Genomic DNA, 20,103 nt, shown 5'->3' with positions numbered 1-20,103 from the left:
ATGTAGCTTCTACTCTCAAGCGTCAGTGCGTTGTAGAATCCCTGATTTTATTATTAGGAATGGTTCTAGGAATGATTCTTGCTTCTTAAGAGAGTTTATTGAGAATTCAGATTTTTCTTCACATCCATGCAGAGGAATTAAACTATTCATAAAAACACAGTAACTTTAGTATGTAACTGTTTCCAGCCCTGAATTTCCAGAGGTAATTCAAGTATTTTCATTATAACGACAGGAACCGTGAGGATGCTTCGTGCTGTATTTTTCTTTTTGTAAGCTCCCAGAATGTACTTTCTTTATAAAGAAATTCAAGGTATGGTCTCTTTCGAAAGGCGTTGTCTGAGGGGAGCCATTATAATTGGTGTGAAGCTCACAGACACTGCCGTGTTGAGCAAAAGACTATAGTGACACTTGTTTTAATAACAGTCTCTGCTTTTCATCTAACTGTACATCTCTCCTATGTTTCTCTGTAGGTACGAGCATCTTTACTGTGTATGAGGCTGCATCACAGGAAGGTTGGGTGTTCCTCATGTACAGAGCCATTGACAGTTTCCCTCGCTGGCGCTCCTACTTCTACTTTATAACACTCATTTTCTTCTTGGCATGGCTTGTCAAGGTTAGAGCCAGTTTCTCTCTACTGCACTTTTCATAATGCTTTCAGCTCCCATGGCATGGCAGCAGGGAAAAGTTGAACACCAAAAGATTTTGGTTAATTGACATAACCTAATCTTTCACCTACAGACCAAACGATTTCCCCTTGTTAGTAGAATGTTCTCTGGCTAATGAGAGAATGAATGTCATGCCAGAGATAGGGAAAGGAAGTCAAGAGACAGTCCTGCACTTGGTCATTTATTTTTAATTGCCACAACACTTTTTCTGTCCCACTGTCTCTGTTTGACTTTCTCTCTCTGTCTTTCTCCTTTACAGAATGTGTTCATAGCAGTCATCATCGAAACATTTGCTGAGATAAGAGTGCAATTTCAGCAGATGTGGGGGTCACGGAGCAGTACCACCTCTACTGCGACAACCCAGGTACAACTATCACACTTAGAGACAAACAAACTGACAAAGTAGTGCCACATGGACAACATTTCTTGAACTCCATGCTTTCTGGTCATCCTGGTACAGAGTGCAAAAAATATGTCCATTCATCAGATTTCGGCTCATCAAAGTTGCATGAATTCATAAGAATCAAAGGAATGAACACAAACACATTTTGACAGGAATAGCTTTCTTAAGGGTTACAAGAGTGCTTGGTCATCAACAAATATCTTCACTTATATAAAGATTGGCAGCCTGAGGGTGCCGCCGATGTCTGTTGTGGTGGTAGCAGTAGCCAGTGTCCGACTTCAGGATAGCATCTGCAAATTCTATAGCTCTGCTGGCCTCATCAGACCATTACTACCAGAGTTTTAAACCGTTGGAATCAGAGCCAGCACCTCCAAATCTGAAGCCATAGTAGTCTGCCTGTAAATGGTGGATTGCCATCCTTTGGTTGGAAGAAAATTACTTACACGGGTGAAGGAGTTCTGTTGATTATACCATCAACTACAGTATCAGACGCTTATGGTAAAGAGCAAGCTGACCCCAAAGGGCTGATTTACCAGTCAGTCTATTTTCCAAAATGCCATGAGCTCTGTGCAGTAACTGAATTCATGTTATCAAGGATGCAAGTGGCCAGAATTAGTATATGTCACAGGATGTCTTGGGTCATCCTTAGACTTCGACTTCTCTTTATTGATCCCTTTGGGATGACTCCCGCGAGGAAATTGAGTTTCCAGCAGCTTACAAAAACACAAGGGAGGTATATAAGGGGCCATAGTAAGGAGGTTGGACCTCTGGAAAGAGCTTGGAGAAGAATCCCTTCTCCATGGCATTGGAATGAATCCTTTTAGGTAGTCTGAGCATCTGACCTGGATGCTTCCAAGATACATATGTTTGGAGGTTTGGCTTAGCCTTTTTGCCCTGCCTAATGTAACCTTATATGATCTACCGTACCTTTTGTAGCAGTGGTGATATAGTTACTTCAAAAATGTATTAAATGTAAAGAAGACGCTGACCATGAACTGCAAGATCCCGGGTTTGATCCTTAAATGGATCTTTGTTGAATCTCTCTCCCTCATTTCCTATCATCTCTGCTTTAGTGATATATAATAAAGGGACAAACTGCCCCCATAATAATTTGATACAACAAGATAACTAGGGTTTCAAATGTTAGGGCATTAATAAATCAAAATGAACCACTAAGCGTGTGACAACCACAACTTTGACAAATATTATGTTAATATTACACATTATTATACATTATTATATTTCTTTTGACTACATTTTATTATGTCCAATATGGATCTTCATAAGTAAATACAAGATTGTTATTTCAAAAGGTGCTTTGTGCTCATATTTTTGCTTAGCTTTTTCCTATCATCGCTTGTAAATTGTCATGAGATCAGGCCATAGATGGATATACTCTAGAGAGAGAGATGATAAGGAAAACTTGACAGATTTTATGGCCTGAAAAGCATTCAATGTCATAAATAAATGATTTGGGATAGCAATAATAAAAAACGTTTGACAGTTTTTAGAGGTTCATTCTTTAAATGCCCATATATTTCTCACCATCAGTCCAGACAGCATTCATTGTTGTTAGTGATTGGCTTGACATTTAAGTTTGAACATTTTGATCTCTTACAAATGTCCCTCTAGGTATGATAGGGGTTGTTACTCTGGTCTTGATTAATGCTAAGTTTTCTCTTGACGTGAAGGGCATTTGATTCCCTCTTCCACGCTAGACGACTCTGAATTGACAAAGAGAAAATCAATAGAGAGGGAGAGGGAATATTTTGTTAAATGTATAATTTATGATTACATTACAATTGATAATGGAGGCAGAAAATCAGAGATTGTTATTGGTTTCAGAGCTGAATTCACAGAGAAGATATAACACTTCATAAGTTGTTGTATATATGGCAGCAGCCCTTTGAAGCACTAATAAATGCAACAATAAATAATGAATATGGTGTTGATGTTGGGATCTGCGTTTATATTTTGCAGACGGGAAAGAAAAGCTATCTTTGGCTTGTCATTGAAGCACATTCAAAGTTATACATATGGATCTGTTTAGAATCCTAATTACCTTTTTGGGATACATTTTTTTTATTGCAATTGTGTTTTCGGGTTGTACGTTCATCCGTCTATGCGTCCATGCATCCATGCATCCCATTCTTGTGAACACAATATCTCAGGAACCCCTGAGGGATTTTCTTCAAATCTTGCACAAATGTCTTACACTCAAGGGTAGACTGACTATATTTTGGAGGACAAAGGTCAAGGTCAATGTGGCCTCACAATAGGAGTTTTTGTGTGAGTGAAGCATCCGTGTTTTCCAGAAAATACACTTAATACATTTTGTTAAATTCTGGTTGGCAGGGCAGGTAACCCAAGGTGCTAATTCCAGTTAATCATAATGAGTTGGCGAGTTGGCTTAACAAGCAGTGAGCTTTTTTAATTGCTGCTATTTATTTAAATGGTACATTTAAAATAAAAAAACTAAAACCTCTGTTACATCAGTCATGTTAGAAAATAAGCTAGTGCCACTGTCGTGTGCTGTATAAACAGCTATGACCTTGAAAACAGTTAGCCTTTCTTTCCATTATAGAAATTAATTGTAATCACATTGTCATGCCCCAATCTTTATCTTGGAGGGAGAAAAACTAATTAGCTATGGTGTAACACTTAACTGTCAATCACAGAGGCTGACACAATATGCTTCCTTCCTCATGTTCCCTAGAGGAAGGCTGGTAAAAGGTGGCCCTGGGAGACACAACCCATGCCACAATCCCTATTCCTTAACTTTGCTATACTCTCTCCACATTATTGAGGCTTTTAATAGAGATTAGGCTGCAAAGCTTAACTGTGTTGATAAAATTACAATGGATAAATCCACTTTTGTTTCAAAGGATCAGGCCTTTTTGTACCATATTTTGATGAGGGTTTGTAGTTAAGGGCTAAAATTCATCTGAAGTTGAATGATAACCTTGTGTGTTTGACATCAAGGTTGTAGATAATTTTGATGATGTTGGTTGAAGGATTTCAATAAGAAGCAAGCATTTATTTTCATTGTAAAGTAGAAAATTATTGGTAGGCCACTCGGCAGCCACAGCAAAGATAAGTTGAGTATCACGGCTCTAGACTGTATTTCTTATTACCTGTATACTCTAACTGAGGTTATAACATTAGCACATGACAACTCCTCTATTGTGGTTATATGAACATAACATGTTAAAGGGAAGCTTTGGCCTGACAGAAACAATGGCATCAAAATTACTGTAGACTAAGTTAGGAGTAAGGTGAATGACATGGCATTTTTAGAACCAGTTGTGATGAAAGTGTTTATTACTAAATTGTTTTAGTGGGCCAGCTGTCTTATGACTTTGAAAGTCTCGGCTGTGAGGTTTGTTTTTATTTCTGGTGTTAAGTCCTTAGGCCTGCATACTGTATTTAGTGACTACCATGCTGTTTATGTGGGGGTACGAAATGAGTTTGTGTGTATGATGCCTTCAGCTTTTTTTGTGGCCACAGATGTTTTATGAAAATGTAGCCAAAGGGTAGATGTGTATTTGAGTTTTTTCCAATATTTTGAATGGTGTGCAGGGTTTTCTTTGTGTGTTCTGCTCCTTATGTGCTGTCCTTGTGCCACAGATGTTCCATGAAGACTCTGCTGGGGGGTGGCAGCTTGTAGCTGTGGACGTCAACAAACCACACGGCCGAGCGCCTGCCTGCCTCCAGGTAAACACACCACATAATTAATATGCTGCTGAAGCTGCTAGTGGATAGCCCCCCCCACTCACACACACATGAGATTCATCTTATGTTAAAGGTGACACCTGAGCTGTGTGTGTGTATATGCACTTGTGTGTGCACCAACACTTTATATTGTTGCTTAAATGTGTCACTTGCTATTGGAATGCTTTGCATTGATAGCGGATCAGTAAATCTCTTTTATCTATTTAGTGGCACAGACACACGCAGTATCACCTCATTGTTTTCACATTTGTCTGTGTCTTTGGTAGCCGTGTCAAATGACTAAATGATGGGATTTTAAATGAGGGGAGGCTCATGTTTGATGTGTAGAGCTTCACTAATGATGTTGCACCAGTGATGGATGGGCTTTAAATGACGTCTACATGATGGACCCTACTGTTAATTCGTGGTTGGTGTGATCCAAATGGTTTGGCTTTAAAGATAAGCCGAAAGCAGCAGGCGTTACTTGCAGCTGGCCCACTGTTGATAGCAGTAAAGTGTAAAAGGCTGGGCCATGCTGTGAGATACTGCCAATAGTGTCTACGGTTATGAGAGGGAGGATAGCTGTCAACCAAGTCTTATGGTGAAAATACTGTTCCAGGGCTTGAAGGAGGCACACACACACACAAACAAAACAAGGGGGAGAGCACACATAAACATCAAGAACTGGAGTAGAGAAGAAGGGAAAAAATGAGAAATGAAAGAATGTGAAATATGCAGTATTCCCATTTAAGCAGCATGTACCCCAGAGCCTCATCATCAGTTGGAGGAAAGATTTAGATAACCAGAGGGATAAACACGGCTGACTTCCCTCTGAGCCCCGTGCTCTATTACAAGGAACACCTAAAGGCTGCTTCATCTGCCTTATTCACTCAAACCAAAATAGCTACTTATTAAGATCCTCTGCCAACAAGAAGACTACTTCTGATCATTCAGTGAAGGGTTAACAGATCGAAGGAGAGAGGCATTAGGTCAAGTTTAGACACAGAATAGCACTGTGTCAAAAAAGACAGCTTCTGTCTGACTACTGCTTTGTCAAAGTGGGGGTCCTGACTCAGAGGGCTCCTGCAAACCAATGATGGTCTATCTTGCGAAACAGTTGAACCTGGCTTAACTTTTGCAGCAATACGACATCACCTTGCTACATGTTTCATTTCCTAACATATACATTTAAGAGCACATTCCTGGTGGATTGCTTTTTAATGTAACTGGAGGTTCTGCTGTGTACTATGCAGTATTTGAGTAGGAGAAAGGATTGCTGCTGTGATAACTTTCCAGTGTAAAATTTGCTAAAAATCACTGTGCAGTGCGCCTTTGAACTCATGGATTATGATTCAAAGTACACTTCTCACTGGTACCTGCTCTGTAGCTACACACCTACACTAACAAAGACCCTATTTTAACTCTGAACATTGCCTTAAGACTTTCTGGGGTCGACGTCCTGTGAGATGAACCCAGATGCATAGTATTTTAGTGTTCCAGAGTGCAGAACAACTCACACCTCCATCACATAGAGTGTTTCAGCTCTGGGCGATGGCCCAAAAATTGTGATAGATGTCTCCTGCCAAAGAGAGCCTTACACATGAAAAGCACTAGAAAGAGAGAAATATAGAGAGGGGTAACGATCTTACCATAATTTATCCATATTACTATCAGGAGAGTATGCTTTATAGTAGGACCGGTCTTACACAAGATATTTATAGTAATGCTCTGCCAGTGATACAAGGTCACAGAGTGATAGAAAGGTATGTAAATGTTCTTAAAGGGTTTCTTAGTGTTTGAAGGAATCAGTACGTCTTTGTATTTAACTGGGTCCGGACACTAATGCAACCTTCATTCAGCATGGCTCTAGCAGACAACCTGTTTTTGTCAGCTGCAAGCACCTAGACGTCGTGTTAACTACAGTTGCGCGATGTTATTCATAATAACGCTCTACTAGTGATGAAAGGTTTCACAAGCCACACATCTATGAGGATGATTCATTACATTATTTCTCTTTCCTGATACATTAATTATATAGATAATCAATACATTTGCTAAACATATATCACTAATGTTCTTCATTGTCCACCACAGAAGCCAACATTAACAACATTACTAGTGATTGTATTGATTATATGACATCATCCAAAGGAATAAGCATAATGCCTTATTTATATGAGGGATGGTGAACAATTCACATGTGCTTTCAGAGTTCTTCGGATGAAGCAAGATGGCAAAAGAAACCTTAAAAAGGAGGAAGAGAACCCTGGGGTTACAATTAAGGACCCATCTCAATATCTCAGTCACTGAGGTCGCCATTTATTTCTCAGCAATAAGAAGAAAAAAGGGTGACAATGGTGCTCCAGGCACCATAGAGGATAGCACAGTTCTCCCTTAAAATAAATTGATGACATCTTAAAATGGCCACCTGAATGTTCTATTATGTTACTTTGAAAACTCAAAACAAAACTACTATATTTCGTTGCAGAAACACATTACACTTTGTTTGGAGTAATAAAGCAAAACAATAGCCGACCATAACATCATCTTTAAAGTGAAGCATGGAGTAGGGATTACCATGATTCATAGTCATTGTGTTGCCCCTGGGCCTGACCAACCATTACTCACTTAGTACCACATTACGCTGTGAAACATTGAAAATAGAATCCATCATACACATATATTCAAGATCATCACTGGTCTCTGGATAAACATTACTAACTTTTAACAGCCACATTCCAGGCTTACAGTTTTCCAGATTTCCAGAATTCCAGATTATGAATGTGTCACTTTAATTTACTTTTATTGCGTAAAAGACTGCCTACTCGAGCATTTAAAGTGTCAGGCGTGAGGCACATAATGATCAAGTAGTTTAAAAGTTGAATAGAACTGAGAGTGACTTTGACATGCTTATACAATGCTTTCAGAAGTCATCATTTGTTTTTTCAGTTGCCAGTCATACACTGACAGCGTTATGTGGCATGTCAAGCCTTCAAACCATTCTGAAAATGTTTTGATTTTCTGATGGTGTCAGGAAACAGCATCCAACCCAGCTGTTCAAACCCAACCACAGAGGCCTCTTTACAGAGAGGATATGGCTGCTGCATAACCAGGTGTTTGCAACAAAGATTGATCGCACTGATATAATTACAACAACAAAGGTGAATTACGAACAAATTCCTGGTAGATGAACAATGATAAAACGTGGTTACCAAATTTGTCTGACAAAAGACAAAGCTGTTAGATGCATACCTAACAAGCTTGATGTAAAAATCAATTCACACGCATCACCAGGCACAGGACAAGGACGAAGCCAAAGAAGCAAAGAAGGAGATGAAGATACAACAAAAAATATAGATGGATAATAATGAAAGACTGTTCAATAGCCAAATGGACAGCTTGCACGGGTATGAGAACCAAGCTCAACAAGTCAGTTAAGAAGTAAGGGAGAGTATTGACCTGATAATCAGTAACTTAAAATTGCAGCTGGACTCAGAGCAAAATACAACAACCATCTTAAAACAAAAGCGGCTGTCAATCTTAGTGACGGGACTGCCACACGATGACGATGAGGTCTTGATTAGAAAAATAAATAAAGAGCTACTTGAGATCAGTCTGGAATGTGATCCCATACCAGGGAGTGCTAAGAATGTGAGCACAGGGACCGAGGACTTAAGGCTCATTTTTGCTCCCATTTTGTGCGGAAATAGAGACGTAAGTTATCAACGTTATAATTGTCACTGTCCTCATGCTTTCATGTGTCCTTTATGTTGGAATGGACGTTGAGCAAATCATCCTCTAGAGGGCGTTTCTCAGCTTCAAAAGTAACTCCACTAAAGTTTGGAAAAAAAAAACCAACATGGAGACAATAGAGGAGATAACAACTCTGTGTCTGTTGAGAAGGAGGCAAAATGGCAGGCAATGTTGTAGGAGGCGGTGGTCTATGAGACCACCTAATACATCCTGGAGTGGGGACGTAGAATTCCAGACATTGGTTTTACACATGAACAAAATTGACGACATGTATTTCAGGATGTCCGTTGGGGCTTTTGATGACTTGCTCGCTCCTGCTATTCACATCACTTTTTGTGTCCAGTGACCGACACTACCCCCATGATTTCCGGTGGTACTGCAACGTTTTGCGTACCGGTACGCATCCGCAAGCTTGCAGGATACGTGCAGAAAATATGGACGAAATGTACGCAGAGTACGGACAGAAGGCTCCTACCGTATCCATATCTAACGTGGAGCATAAATGAGCTTTTATGGGCCTTCTGCAATGGTTTAATGGCATCAGACTGGAGAATTATCATGACCAGCTGGTTATCTCAAGATGCTTAACATCTAATATTCCATACTACCAACCACAGTGTGCCATAGGAATAGTGTGTACATACATAAGCATTAATAGACGATGTTATGTAGAGTAGTGCACACCCGCTTCTCTATGTAGAATAGGTATAGGACAGAAAGTAATATATTGTTAACTATCAGCAGTTTCTGTTCTTTGATGTTTTAATAGAGGGTGTGGGAAGGCACGTCATATCATATGGTTATGTTTTCGATAAATTATGGATATCCCCTGCTCTCTTTCTCTTAAGCCTTGCCAAACACCTTATTTGATTGCTTTTTCACCCATATCTGAAGGGAGCAGTGCTAGCTCAGAAGACAGGTAGAGTGAAGACAGGCAGTGCAGATTCAGCCTGCAGGGCCATCTGCGAGTGCCAGGGAAGTGAAGTGTGAGTTTCTGTTCTGCTCTGCCTGGCTCCAGAGTAATTGGCCGTCAAATGATTAAAATGTTTCAGGGCTGGCAGGTGGGCGCTATCTACAGACAGGGGGCCTGTGTGTGTCGTCCTATTTGTCTGCTGTTACCTCACACATACCGGTTGGACTGTCTTTTAAACCACCTGAAGGGACCGGGTCAGCCCTCTGTGTTTATGACTGTCGGCCTGTCGATCTGCCTGTTGACTGATCTTTTGACGTCCATTTGTGCATGTGTGTGGGTGTCAGCCTGGTCTGTCTGGGTCCAACGGGCTGCAGCAGTCGGAGATAACACATAATTGATTCACCACCTGCTCTTTTTGGAGACAGAGAGGAAACGGCAGCTTTGCCTCCTTAGGGGCTACAAACCAAAATAGCCCTCAAAAGCGTGTCCCTCTCTCACTCTCACAGTTGTTCAATGCTTTGTGAATAATTATTATGCTTACAACCTTTGTGGCTGAGAGTTTAATGAGAAGATCGATATCAACTTATGCCTCTATGTTTAATATGTAGCAATCAAATGTGCAACTAGGGTGTGGCCTGGAATTAGAGTTTGAAATGAAGGTCTGTAAGTCTAAACAGAAAAATGTATCATATGCGTTTGTAATAGTGACCTGTGCCAGCTGGAATATTACAATAAGAATTTCCAACCATAAGCTAGTTAGTTCATTACACCAATTTAGGTCCCTTTCTCATAATATAGTTATACAATGCCATATTCATGCCATGACACTGCATTTGTACTGTGCGCTATTTCCCATTGCTTTGTATCCGTACACAACATTATCTTAAAGGTTCTTCAGTGTTTTTATGACTCACTCAGTTTTGCTCTTGTGGTAGCAGTAATAGACCAGTGAAGGTTTATGGAGCGTCATGTTTCTCTCCCTGCAGACTCGGTGTACTAATTAGCCTCTAGTGCTCCACCATACTATAATTACGCTGCAGGTTGAAGCTTTGGCTGCTATAAGCAAAAATAAAGGGGGGCACCCCATAAAGGTGTACCCCAGTGGATTAAAAAAGTAAAGTCTTTAAAATGCAACGCAGACTCACTGTACATTACAATCAAGGAATTTCTCTGTGAGAATAATTAAAAGCATTTTGAAATGACCACCAAGGATAATGCTACCTGCAGAACTTACAGTCGTCCAGGATGATAACGTGATCAAAGGGATATTTGTGGTATTTTTTAGGTGGCTAGGTCATCTACTGAACGCCGACTATGGATAACTACTTTATACAACCCCACTTAAAAATATCCAGAAAATCTCCCTTTACTTTAACTTCGTCTCTTTGGCAACTGATGCTCATTCTCAGCCCTGTGTGCAGCCCACAGAGCTACAAACAGAGCAATGGATAGCTAGTAGCTCGATGCGAGGTACTGAGAAACACCTTTTTGACCCTTCCTTCCCTAGCCAGAGGTTATTGATTACCTGGAACCCTCATTCCCCCCTCTACTAATATATATAATATATATATAATTTTAAGCTCACACACAAATAAAGAAAACATGTCAAAGTCAAGGTCAGTTTGTTTTCATGTGGAAGGAGAGGGAGGGCATATAGAAATTGGCTGAAAAGAAAAAAACAAAAAACAAGCGAGATGGAGAGTATTCCCGGAGTGGGAAAATGGCTATGGATGATGAAAGGTAAAAAAAAAAAGGTATTTGGGCAATGCAGGGTAGATACATGTGATGTTAAACAAAATGACCTGCAAGAGGTGAGTGAACAAGATGTGACCAGTCCTGTGAGCTCAACGCTCATAGACAGAACACGACGACTGACTCAAGTTGTTTATTCAGCCTAGGCAGCAATCAGCCCGATGCACATATAATGATACATGCTGAAATGAAATAAACCAAAACTCAATAATGAATAGCCAGACAGGAAATGGATGCAGAGGTGGCGAAGGAGAGCAGATATTATTAAGAGTTGGAAGGTGCAGACATGCAGAAAATCATGTTTTATTAAGACGTGTTTTCCATCCAGAGACATGAGTCAGCCTGTTCTTGTCAAGGCCGTGATAGGCCAAGGGGCTCCTGGTTCACTAGGACAGCAAGATTTTACACACCCACTCCTTTAGCCCAAAGTTTTAGATTAAAACAGATAACACATTTTTCAGTTAACTTTGCTCTTTACCAGTTTGGCAATAGACTTCTGAACTAAAATACCTGTTCTAGATCTTTTAATGTATTAATTTGTAACCGATACTGTGCAAAAGAAAAGACTGTCAACAAATGCCAGTGAGGGGATTGAAGAGATAAATCAAGTGAAGCAGTCTGTAATCCCACTCAGTTTCTTCTTAATCTCAGTAAACAGGAAAGAGTGAAAACTGTAGCGGGAGATGGTGCCAGAACATGGCTCAGTCTGTTGGTGACAATTCCTGTGTGAATACTGTTATATCCTGCCAACTATGTGCACATGTGCGACATTCGTCTCATGTACCAGTGAAAAGAGCATTTGTCCTTCTTGGCAGTCTGAGTGAACAGACGGAGCACGAGCACGCAGTCACTGGTCTGTCAGTCTGCCCGCTTTGTCTTGGTTGTATTACAGCTGCAACCGCTGAACATGCTCCAGGTACGATGCATATATATAAATATATACGGTATATTTATATATGTCCCCCTCCTCCAGACTATTGTTATGCTTATTGACAGCTGATCATGTTGGGACAGCTTATGTTGCAGTTTATGTCACTCTGACCAGGCAGCGCAGAGAGAGAGGCTTTGCTGCACTGTCTAAATTGACTGGGCATAAATTGGGTGATAAAAAAGCGCAAGGACCCAGACAAGAAGCCAGACGGCTTGAAAAAACAGATTTGTGGTGTTCATTTCTTTTTATTTCTTTATTTATTTTTTAAGATTATTTATTTTTTGGCAGTTTTCAAGCCTTTTATTATATAGGACAGACAGAAAATGGGGTGAGAGAGGGGGAGACATGTAGCAAAGGGCCGCGGTACGGAGTTGAACCTGCGGCCGCTGCCTCGGGGACCTTCAACTTCTTTACATGGGGCAACTGCTCTAACCACACAGCCACCGGCCGCCCCATATTTATTTTTATTTTTAATGTTGTTTTTTATTTTATTACTGCAGGAAAGAACACCCACTGTGCACTGTTTCCCCAAATACCAATTTACATGCCACTTGAAATTATGTCTTTTTTTATCTACAACACTATTTACATACAGAATTTCAAACATACACACTCTCTTGCAGTCAAGCGAATGAGAGTCATGCTGTATTTTCTGAATTTTTATGAAAATTCTGAATGTTCTCTGTCATCTATTAGAAATTAAGCTTTGCTTTGCTATCTGACGGAATGATGCGAGTGTTTCCTGGATAAGTGCCGAAGCTGCAACTAAATCTGTGGCTTCTGCTTGCGAAACTTCACTTCTTGACTCTATGAGTGCACAGTGAGCACCTGATGTTTCAAGAACCCAGCCAGAGGCAACACAAATAAATAGCATCCATCAAACACGTGTGAAAGGATTTCAGAGACGCACAAGCTAAGAAACATCAAACGGCAGGGGAGAGCCATCTTATCCCACAATTGATGCTGTTAAATTGATTCTGACATCTTCAGGCCCTATATGGAGAGCCATCAGCTGCATTGGGCGAACTAGGCCATTTTGCCTTGGGAACGACTTGGAGAGCGTTATCTGTTGAAGTGCACCACATCTTTAGCAAATTTGATTGAAAAAAAAAGAGGGAATGTGAGGGAAAGATTAAAAGGTGACTCTGGCAGAGCTGGATGGGCAGCCGATATCTCCATTTGACAGAGGTTACAGATGCGCAGTGCTCTCCAGCTTTTCTTAGCAGTGTGATTCCCAAAAGATGACAGAAAATATGGGCGAAGTCAGGACTTTGAGAAAATCAACCGTTTTATACGCACAAGCATGTACTTTCTGTTCTCTGTCAGTTTGGCTCTATTTCTCTTGCTACCCCCCATTACACAAACACACACATACACATACACGCACACACACGCACACACACACACACACACACACACACACACACACACACACACACACACACACACACACACACACACACACACACACATACACACACACACACACACACACACACACACACACACACACACACACACACGCAGACGCAGACGCACACACAACTCCGTCCAGCCAAAACACCCATGGGGGAAAGCGTCTGGTTGCTGGAAATGTCAAACTGCTTTGTCACGTCCAATATCAGTCAGGGAGCCTAACCACTGTGTGTGTAGAGTGGGCATGTGTGCATGTTCTGCAGAAACACTCAAACCAAAGCTTAGCAGCTCTATCGGTCCGGGCTATCAGTTGAGTATATACGTTTGTTATAAAAAAGTAATGCCAAGTTCATTTAGGCTGACCTTCCCAAAACAATCTATAGGAGTGTTGCTCCTATTGCCAGGATGACATTGTTTGATAGGTCCTTTCAAAACTTCTACAGATCACCATTACAAAAAAAATACATATGAATGCCTCTATATCTGCCACTTCTATGGTAAAGGTTTCGTAGGAAGCTAAATTGATTTTGTCAAGGTCAAGGAAAGGTGGACAGGTAGGAGATGGGATGCCAACAGTGGTATTCGATGTCAAAGTCACACACTTTGTTGACCCAAGCATTAACCCCAACTTCCTTCTAATGACGTTTTACCGTGCTATAACAATCATTAGACTTGCTCTGCCCTGACAACAGTCATTACTTTATAGCCATGGACATAAGAGGCCCTTGTCGGGTAAACACAAACAAAGTCATTTCTTTATGTTTAAATGCTGTCTTTTTTTTTTCAAGAAGACATTTTCAATGCCTGGTCTCTCTGTAAGTCCTTAAGTGTTATACTGTTTCCTTTTTTTCTACTTATTCCATCATCATCATTTGTATTCAAAGCACCAACTACAGAACAGGCTTTCTGTAGTTTAAAGAGTTTGTACTGTAAGTGTATTTGTGTGTAGGAGGGTGGATGGCAGCGGCCCTGTTTTCCCGGGGCGAATTTGATCTTTCCAGTGATGCTGCGAACATTCTTCATCTGTCTCAAAGTCTTCCACTGATTTTTTTCACTTTTCAATCCTTCCAACTGCCAGTCTTACATGCAAGTCTTTTTTTAGGGGGAGCTATTCTACCCACTCACAAGCTGTTCATTATGCCACATACATGCAGTTCAAGGCTGTGATCACATCTGTCATATTGTCTCACACACGTTACAGTGTTTGTCTAAATGAGGAGTGCATGTTTTGTCCAACTTTTTGGGGGGTAGTTTCCCTCACATTCTTTCAAGTCATGATTGTTTCTATTATGTGATGTTGTTGAAGGCGTTCAATGCCAGTGCTATTCCCACAGGAAATAACATACATTTATTGCCCTTTTCTTTTCTTGTTTACAGCTTTCTGAATACACACTGATTCTGCTGTCTGGGAGGATGTTTCTCCCAGCAACCAATGAAAGGCTCCTGATTGCCTTGAATTTCCTGCAGTGTAGTTGCTGCCCTTTGCCTGTGCACACCTCTTAATATACATTACAATCTATAGTTGGCACATTGAAAAAGAATTAACCCACAACTGTATATTCTTTATGTGTTTGAATAGCTGACTGTCCATCATCTGTCTTCCCGTCTCGGAAACCTTAATTTATATATCAGTCAAGAAATCCCCTGATTCCTTAGTTTTTTGGGAGAATAATTCAGTCTATCTCAGTTTTACATTATACCTCATCTATCTTTCTGTCTGTCTGTCTTGTGCCCCCGTTCTTATAACCTTGAATAAAGACAATGATTATTTGTTGATTAATTATCATGGCATTCCAAGCTCATATCCAAAGTAGAATCTGATCAAGTTCAATGGGAAACAAATGAAATTGGCTATTGATGCCAATGTGCCGATGTGCAACTTACATTGATTGCAATTGAACATTGCTCTGTTTCCACAGCAACTGATGCGGTCCTCTGTGTTCCACATGTTCATCTTGAGCATGGTCGCTGTGGACGTCATCGTTGCTGCTAGCAACTATTATAAAGGCGAGAACTACCGCAGGCACTATGATGAATTTTACCTGGCAGAGGTAAGATGTTTTTTTTTTGTTTTTTGTTGTTGATTTTTCTATTCCCAGCTTTGTTGTTTCAACTCCAAATGTCAATATCAAATCCTCAATGTTAGGATTGGCACTAGCCCTTTTACTACGTTTTTATTTAAAGCTTTGTTTTTATTTTTATTATTAGATAAAACCAGTATGAGATCATCTTCTGTGAAAAGCCTATTAAATGGCACAGACATTTAAGTCCTTTGGAATGCCTTTCATGGTAATGTCATGGTTTGTTATTAATAGGGATTTAATCCTGCATAATCTGATTCAAAATATTACAATTCCCATTCACATGATGCATGAAGGAAGTGGGGATTTTAGTTTATAGCTAGTTCAGCTAGTTTATAATGCACGCATCTGTATACATTGTGTATTATTGTAATGGGCATAAGACATTCATTTGTATGAAGTCATTGATACATGTTTGTGTATACAGTATGTATATGTGTATTTAAATCTTTGCTATTTTACTCACTTTTGTTTTAAAGTATACACATTTACACGACACTATACTGTATGTGTCATACACGTTGGTTTGATATCATCAGTATGCAGGTGGTAAAGCAAAGCAAAGACGGTAAGGAGCGTGCCCTCCTCCCCCGTCCCCTCCATACCTCTCTCTCTCACACACAGCTGAATGGAGGAGATAAGAAAAGGGGGAAAAAAACACAATATTACCTTCTCTTACTCCCTCCATCCATATCATACAGCCATCAATCTGCAGATTTGTTCCAAGCTGTATGAAGGTTGTGAAGGGAAAGTAGGAAATGGAGGCACTGGATTTAGAGTTAAATGGAAAGATACACATTTTATTGGTGACATGCCAATTTTATTCGCCTTACTGTATTTCTCCCTGCTGATGACCATGGTGGTAGAAGCATTCAAATCCTCCTCCTTCAAGGATTTAGCACTGCATATACAGTTGGGTGACTAGTAAGAGACAGATTTAAAACAGAAAGGTCAAAATGGATGCGACAGAGAACAAGATATCCTGATGTTTAAGTCGTACTAAGGGTCAAGCTCCAAAAACACAATACCCTACATTTCCCATAACACAAGAAGGTAGAATCCTAAAACCAAAGTCTTTTGAACATCATTCATTAACATGTAAACTGCATTTTAGTGGTGCAGCTAGTGGAGGCTGAACTAATTTATCCACCTTATGCTGCCCCATTCGTTTTTCCCTCTCTGGTTCTAACGCATTTGTATTCATTCTTTTGGTTTTCAAGTTTAGAGCTTTTAGCTTCATTCTAGCAGTGAGAGTAATTACGAAAACACTGCCAACATATGCTTCCGGCTGGTCTCACGCACACCTCCAGCTCCTGAATAAACTGATCACATATTGGGAATCTAAATGGGCACAAGTGAGTAAAGGATGATAAATCTGGCAATGCTAAGAGAAGTAATCGCACTCCTGCTCTTAAGACGGAAGTAATATTACAAAACAGCACAATATGGAAGCTCCCTAGTTTTATTTATCATTTATAAATTAAATATGTTTTGTATTTTATTCATAATCTGTATCTTTATTTAACAAGTCGCTGTGTTTGTCAAATATATGTAGTGACAAGTATGTTTCGTTCTGAGATTTAGTACAATCGCAGAATAAGGAGGCAGCAATTGGAAATATCCAAGTAAAGTTCAAGTACCCCAACATTGTTCTTACAGATAAGTACAACATTTGAGTAAATGTACTCACTTTCCGCCCCAGGCTGACTGCTCCTATAGTACACCAGTATTCCTTCATGTCCATTGACTCTTTCCACTGTCAATATCTTTTCCGTCTGTCTATAAAAAAAAAAAGTACACAGCATAGAATTAGTGGAGAAAAGATTACAATATTATGTTGAGCTTGCATTCCTGCACCATGCCTTTTACCCATTAATATCTGTTTTCCATTACTTAATGCATAGTTGTTAACACTCATCTCTGACATTAAAAAATCATTCAGCATTGTTCATTGCAAAGTATTTTTCGTATCTTAAAGGAACAGCTGCTAGTTACTGAACTACTGTAGAATACCTCTTTGGACAGGAGGTTTGTGGTGAAAGGGAGTAAATGAAACCCTGACTGTTATTTTCTCTACTCCGTCCCAGGTTGCCTTTACTGTGCTATTTGACTTGGAAGCTCTCCTGAAAATTTGGTGTCTGGGCTTCACCGGCTACATCAGCTCCTCCCTGCACAAGTTTGAGTCTCTGTTAGTGGTGGGCACCACGCTGCACATCTACCCTGACCTCTACCACTCTCAGTTCACCTACTTTCAGGTATGGATACACTTAACCCTTTTTTGTATGCACTTGACAAGATATAAATCCCTTTATTTCCTAAATATGAAAAAAGTCATTCACACTTGAGATACAATAGCAGTGAAGAACAGAAGCATAAAACTGAGCCTGGGTTCCTCAATGCCTGTACGTGAGCTAGAGTAAGGGAAGCAACAAAGTGTGAAGCCTTTGGCCTCACTAGAAATGCATCTAGTAGTGATGGTATTTTGTATTTACTATAATGTTGGGTGTATAATCTAACACCCCTGAAAGTGTGGACAGTTGTACAGTTTTTTGACAGAAATATAAATCAACTGTGTGTTTTATGAGCTAATGGTGACTTGTATTATTATCATCACCTCCAGAGCCTTTTATGTATTGCACTCTGTCTAAAATGTAACCCCAATGTGACTTCGCTGTAGGTCACGTAATGTAGCCGATGAAAAGCCCTGTGTAGGATCTGATGGGAAAGGGCTTCTTGATAGGTCTTAAATGAGCCTTGACCATAAAAGCTGCCTGGAGCCTGTGTCGCTCTTTCAACAGCTGTCATCCACACATGTGCAATGCTTACACGCAAGCAAACATGTATACTGTAAATGCATTCTGTGGAAAAAAAAGGAAGTTGGCCTTTCTTTAACCATTTTATTGTATTCTAGCTATTACTGCTCTAAAACAAACACAGTGTTTTTTTGTAGGGATGCATCGGTTTATCGGCTGAACTTCGTAATGGGCCAATATTTGCTTTGTTGACTGGTATTAAGATGATATTCACCATCACCAGCTTCTGAAGCAGCTATTTTTAAAAAAAAATCTTCTTTATATAAAAGAAGGTTATATTAAAGGTTGTTTGTATTGTTAAATGTGTTCTCATTCAAAGATAGTGCAATATAGAGCTGAATGACTTAATTAATTAAGATTTCTTTGTTTTTCCTGGCACAAAAGGGGGAATATTCTGAATAAATAACAACATCTAAATAAAAAACAACTAACTTCAGCATAAGCCATCCACCCAGAATTTCACAATCGGTGCAAAAATGGTTTCTATCTTGTTTAAGTTTTCCCCAAATTACACTGCACTATGTTTAATCATCACTTTTTTTGCGGTTATTGACTCGATATTGGGATATTTGTCATATCTACCAGCTAAATATTTCAGTTCCTTATGCATGTTAATAACACCTGTTGTGCTGCAGTTAAAAAAAACTACACTCTTTAAAATTGTGATTTCACAATGAAAATCAGCCGACCTACTGCCGTGCGGTAAGACATATTTTGATGTCATAAGACAAAAGCCATTAATGATACCCACATTACACAGTATTGCAGCCACATGAAGTGTCAATGAAATATATGCTTTTTTCAACCACTTTTGCTCAGAACACAGCTTAACAATGTTTGTAAAGTGTAATATCCCCCTTCATATCACATTCCTATCAGTTGTCTGCTTTTGGCTAATGATAGAATAACATTTCTTATTCACTCTCCCTGCTGATATTTTTCCAACTAGGTCCCAGTTTAACCAGGTGACATTTAGTTACAAGTGACTAACCTTAGGGCTCTGTGAGAGAATCATAAGTGTTTGCAGGCTGTAGATGTTTCAGGTTTTTATTTAATTTAATACAACTAAAAGGTGTTTCATCGCTAAATTTTAGCCTAACCAATTGTCTTTTAGTCCAGACCAAATTTCACCACATCCTTTAGAGCCCATACACACACACACACACACATACACATACAGATCACTTGGCAGAATGATTTCTAATCAGCCAATGGAACCCACCTCGACACTTCCTTTCTGTGTGTTCAGAATTGCAATGACCTCAGTAGCAGCACAATTTAACAGTTCAGTCAATGCATTCATTCAGAAAGGCAGGGCTTTGTATAATTGTTAGACCCTTCTGGTAGGGATACACTGATCCGATTCTGGTTATTGGTATTTGGCCAATGTGGGTTTAGAATTCGAGATGGGATATTTGTGACGACAATGTGACACATTATGCAATTATAGTTTGTGTTAAGCATTGCTTCGTCCCGCAAGAGGCTAGAGCCAGAACCGCACACAGGCAACACAACTGGGGAGCCATTTTCTCAGTGTTGCGTTTATAGTTAATTAAAAAAAAAAGACAATTTTAATTCAGCCATCCAACAGCATTTATTGTAGTTCTTTCTCCAGATCTGGCCCTGAGCCTGGACATGTGGTTGGGATAACTCCCCGTAAAAGTC

At 39.8% G+C, this 20,103-nt stretch overlaps 1 protein-coding gene across 3 annotated transcripts in view; it reads left to right on the top strand.

The window, feature by feature from the left end:
* Positions 1-20,103, top strand: part of nalcn (sodium leak channel, non-selective) — a gene marked incomplete at both ends in the record, with an annotated part of 58,819 nt that overhangs the window by 6,504 nt on the left and 32,212 nt on the right. For 2 of the 3 annotated variants that reach the window (XM_083921493.1, XM_083921492.1), the window contains 5 exons: positions 471-613; positions 925-1,029; positions 4,696-4,782; positions 15,464-15,595; positions 17,713-17,880. In XM_083921493.1, coding sequence (XP_083777619.1) covers positions 471-613; positions 925-1,029; positions 4,696-4,782; positions 15,464-15,595; positions 17,713-17,880 — 635 coding nt within the window. The remainder of the gene's footprint in view (positions 1-470; positions 614-924; positions 1,030-4,695; positions 4,783-15,463; positions 15,596-17,712; positions 17,881-20,103) is intronic. The other variant, XM_083921494.1, reaches the window with a different exon arrangement.

This window comes from Echiichthys vipera (assembly GCF_963691815.1).
Source record: "Echiichthys vipera genome assembly, chromosome: 10".
Taxonomy (NCBI): Eukaryota; Metazoa; Chordata; class Actinopteri; order Perciformes; family Trachinidae; genus Echiichthys; species Echiichthys vipera.
Note: the sequence above shows the minus strand (reverse complement) of the source record. Positions and strands in the feature narration are given on the sequence as shown.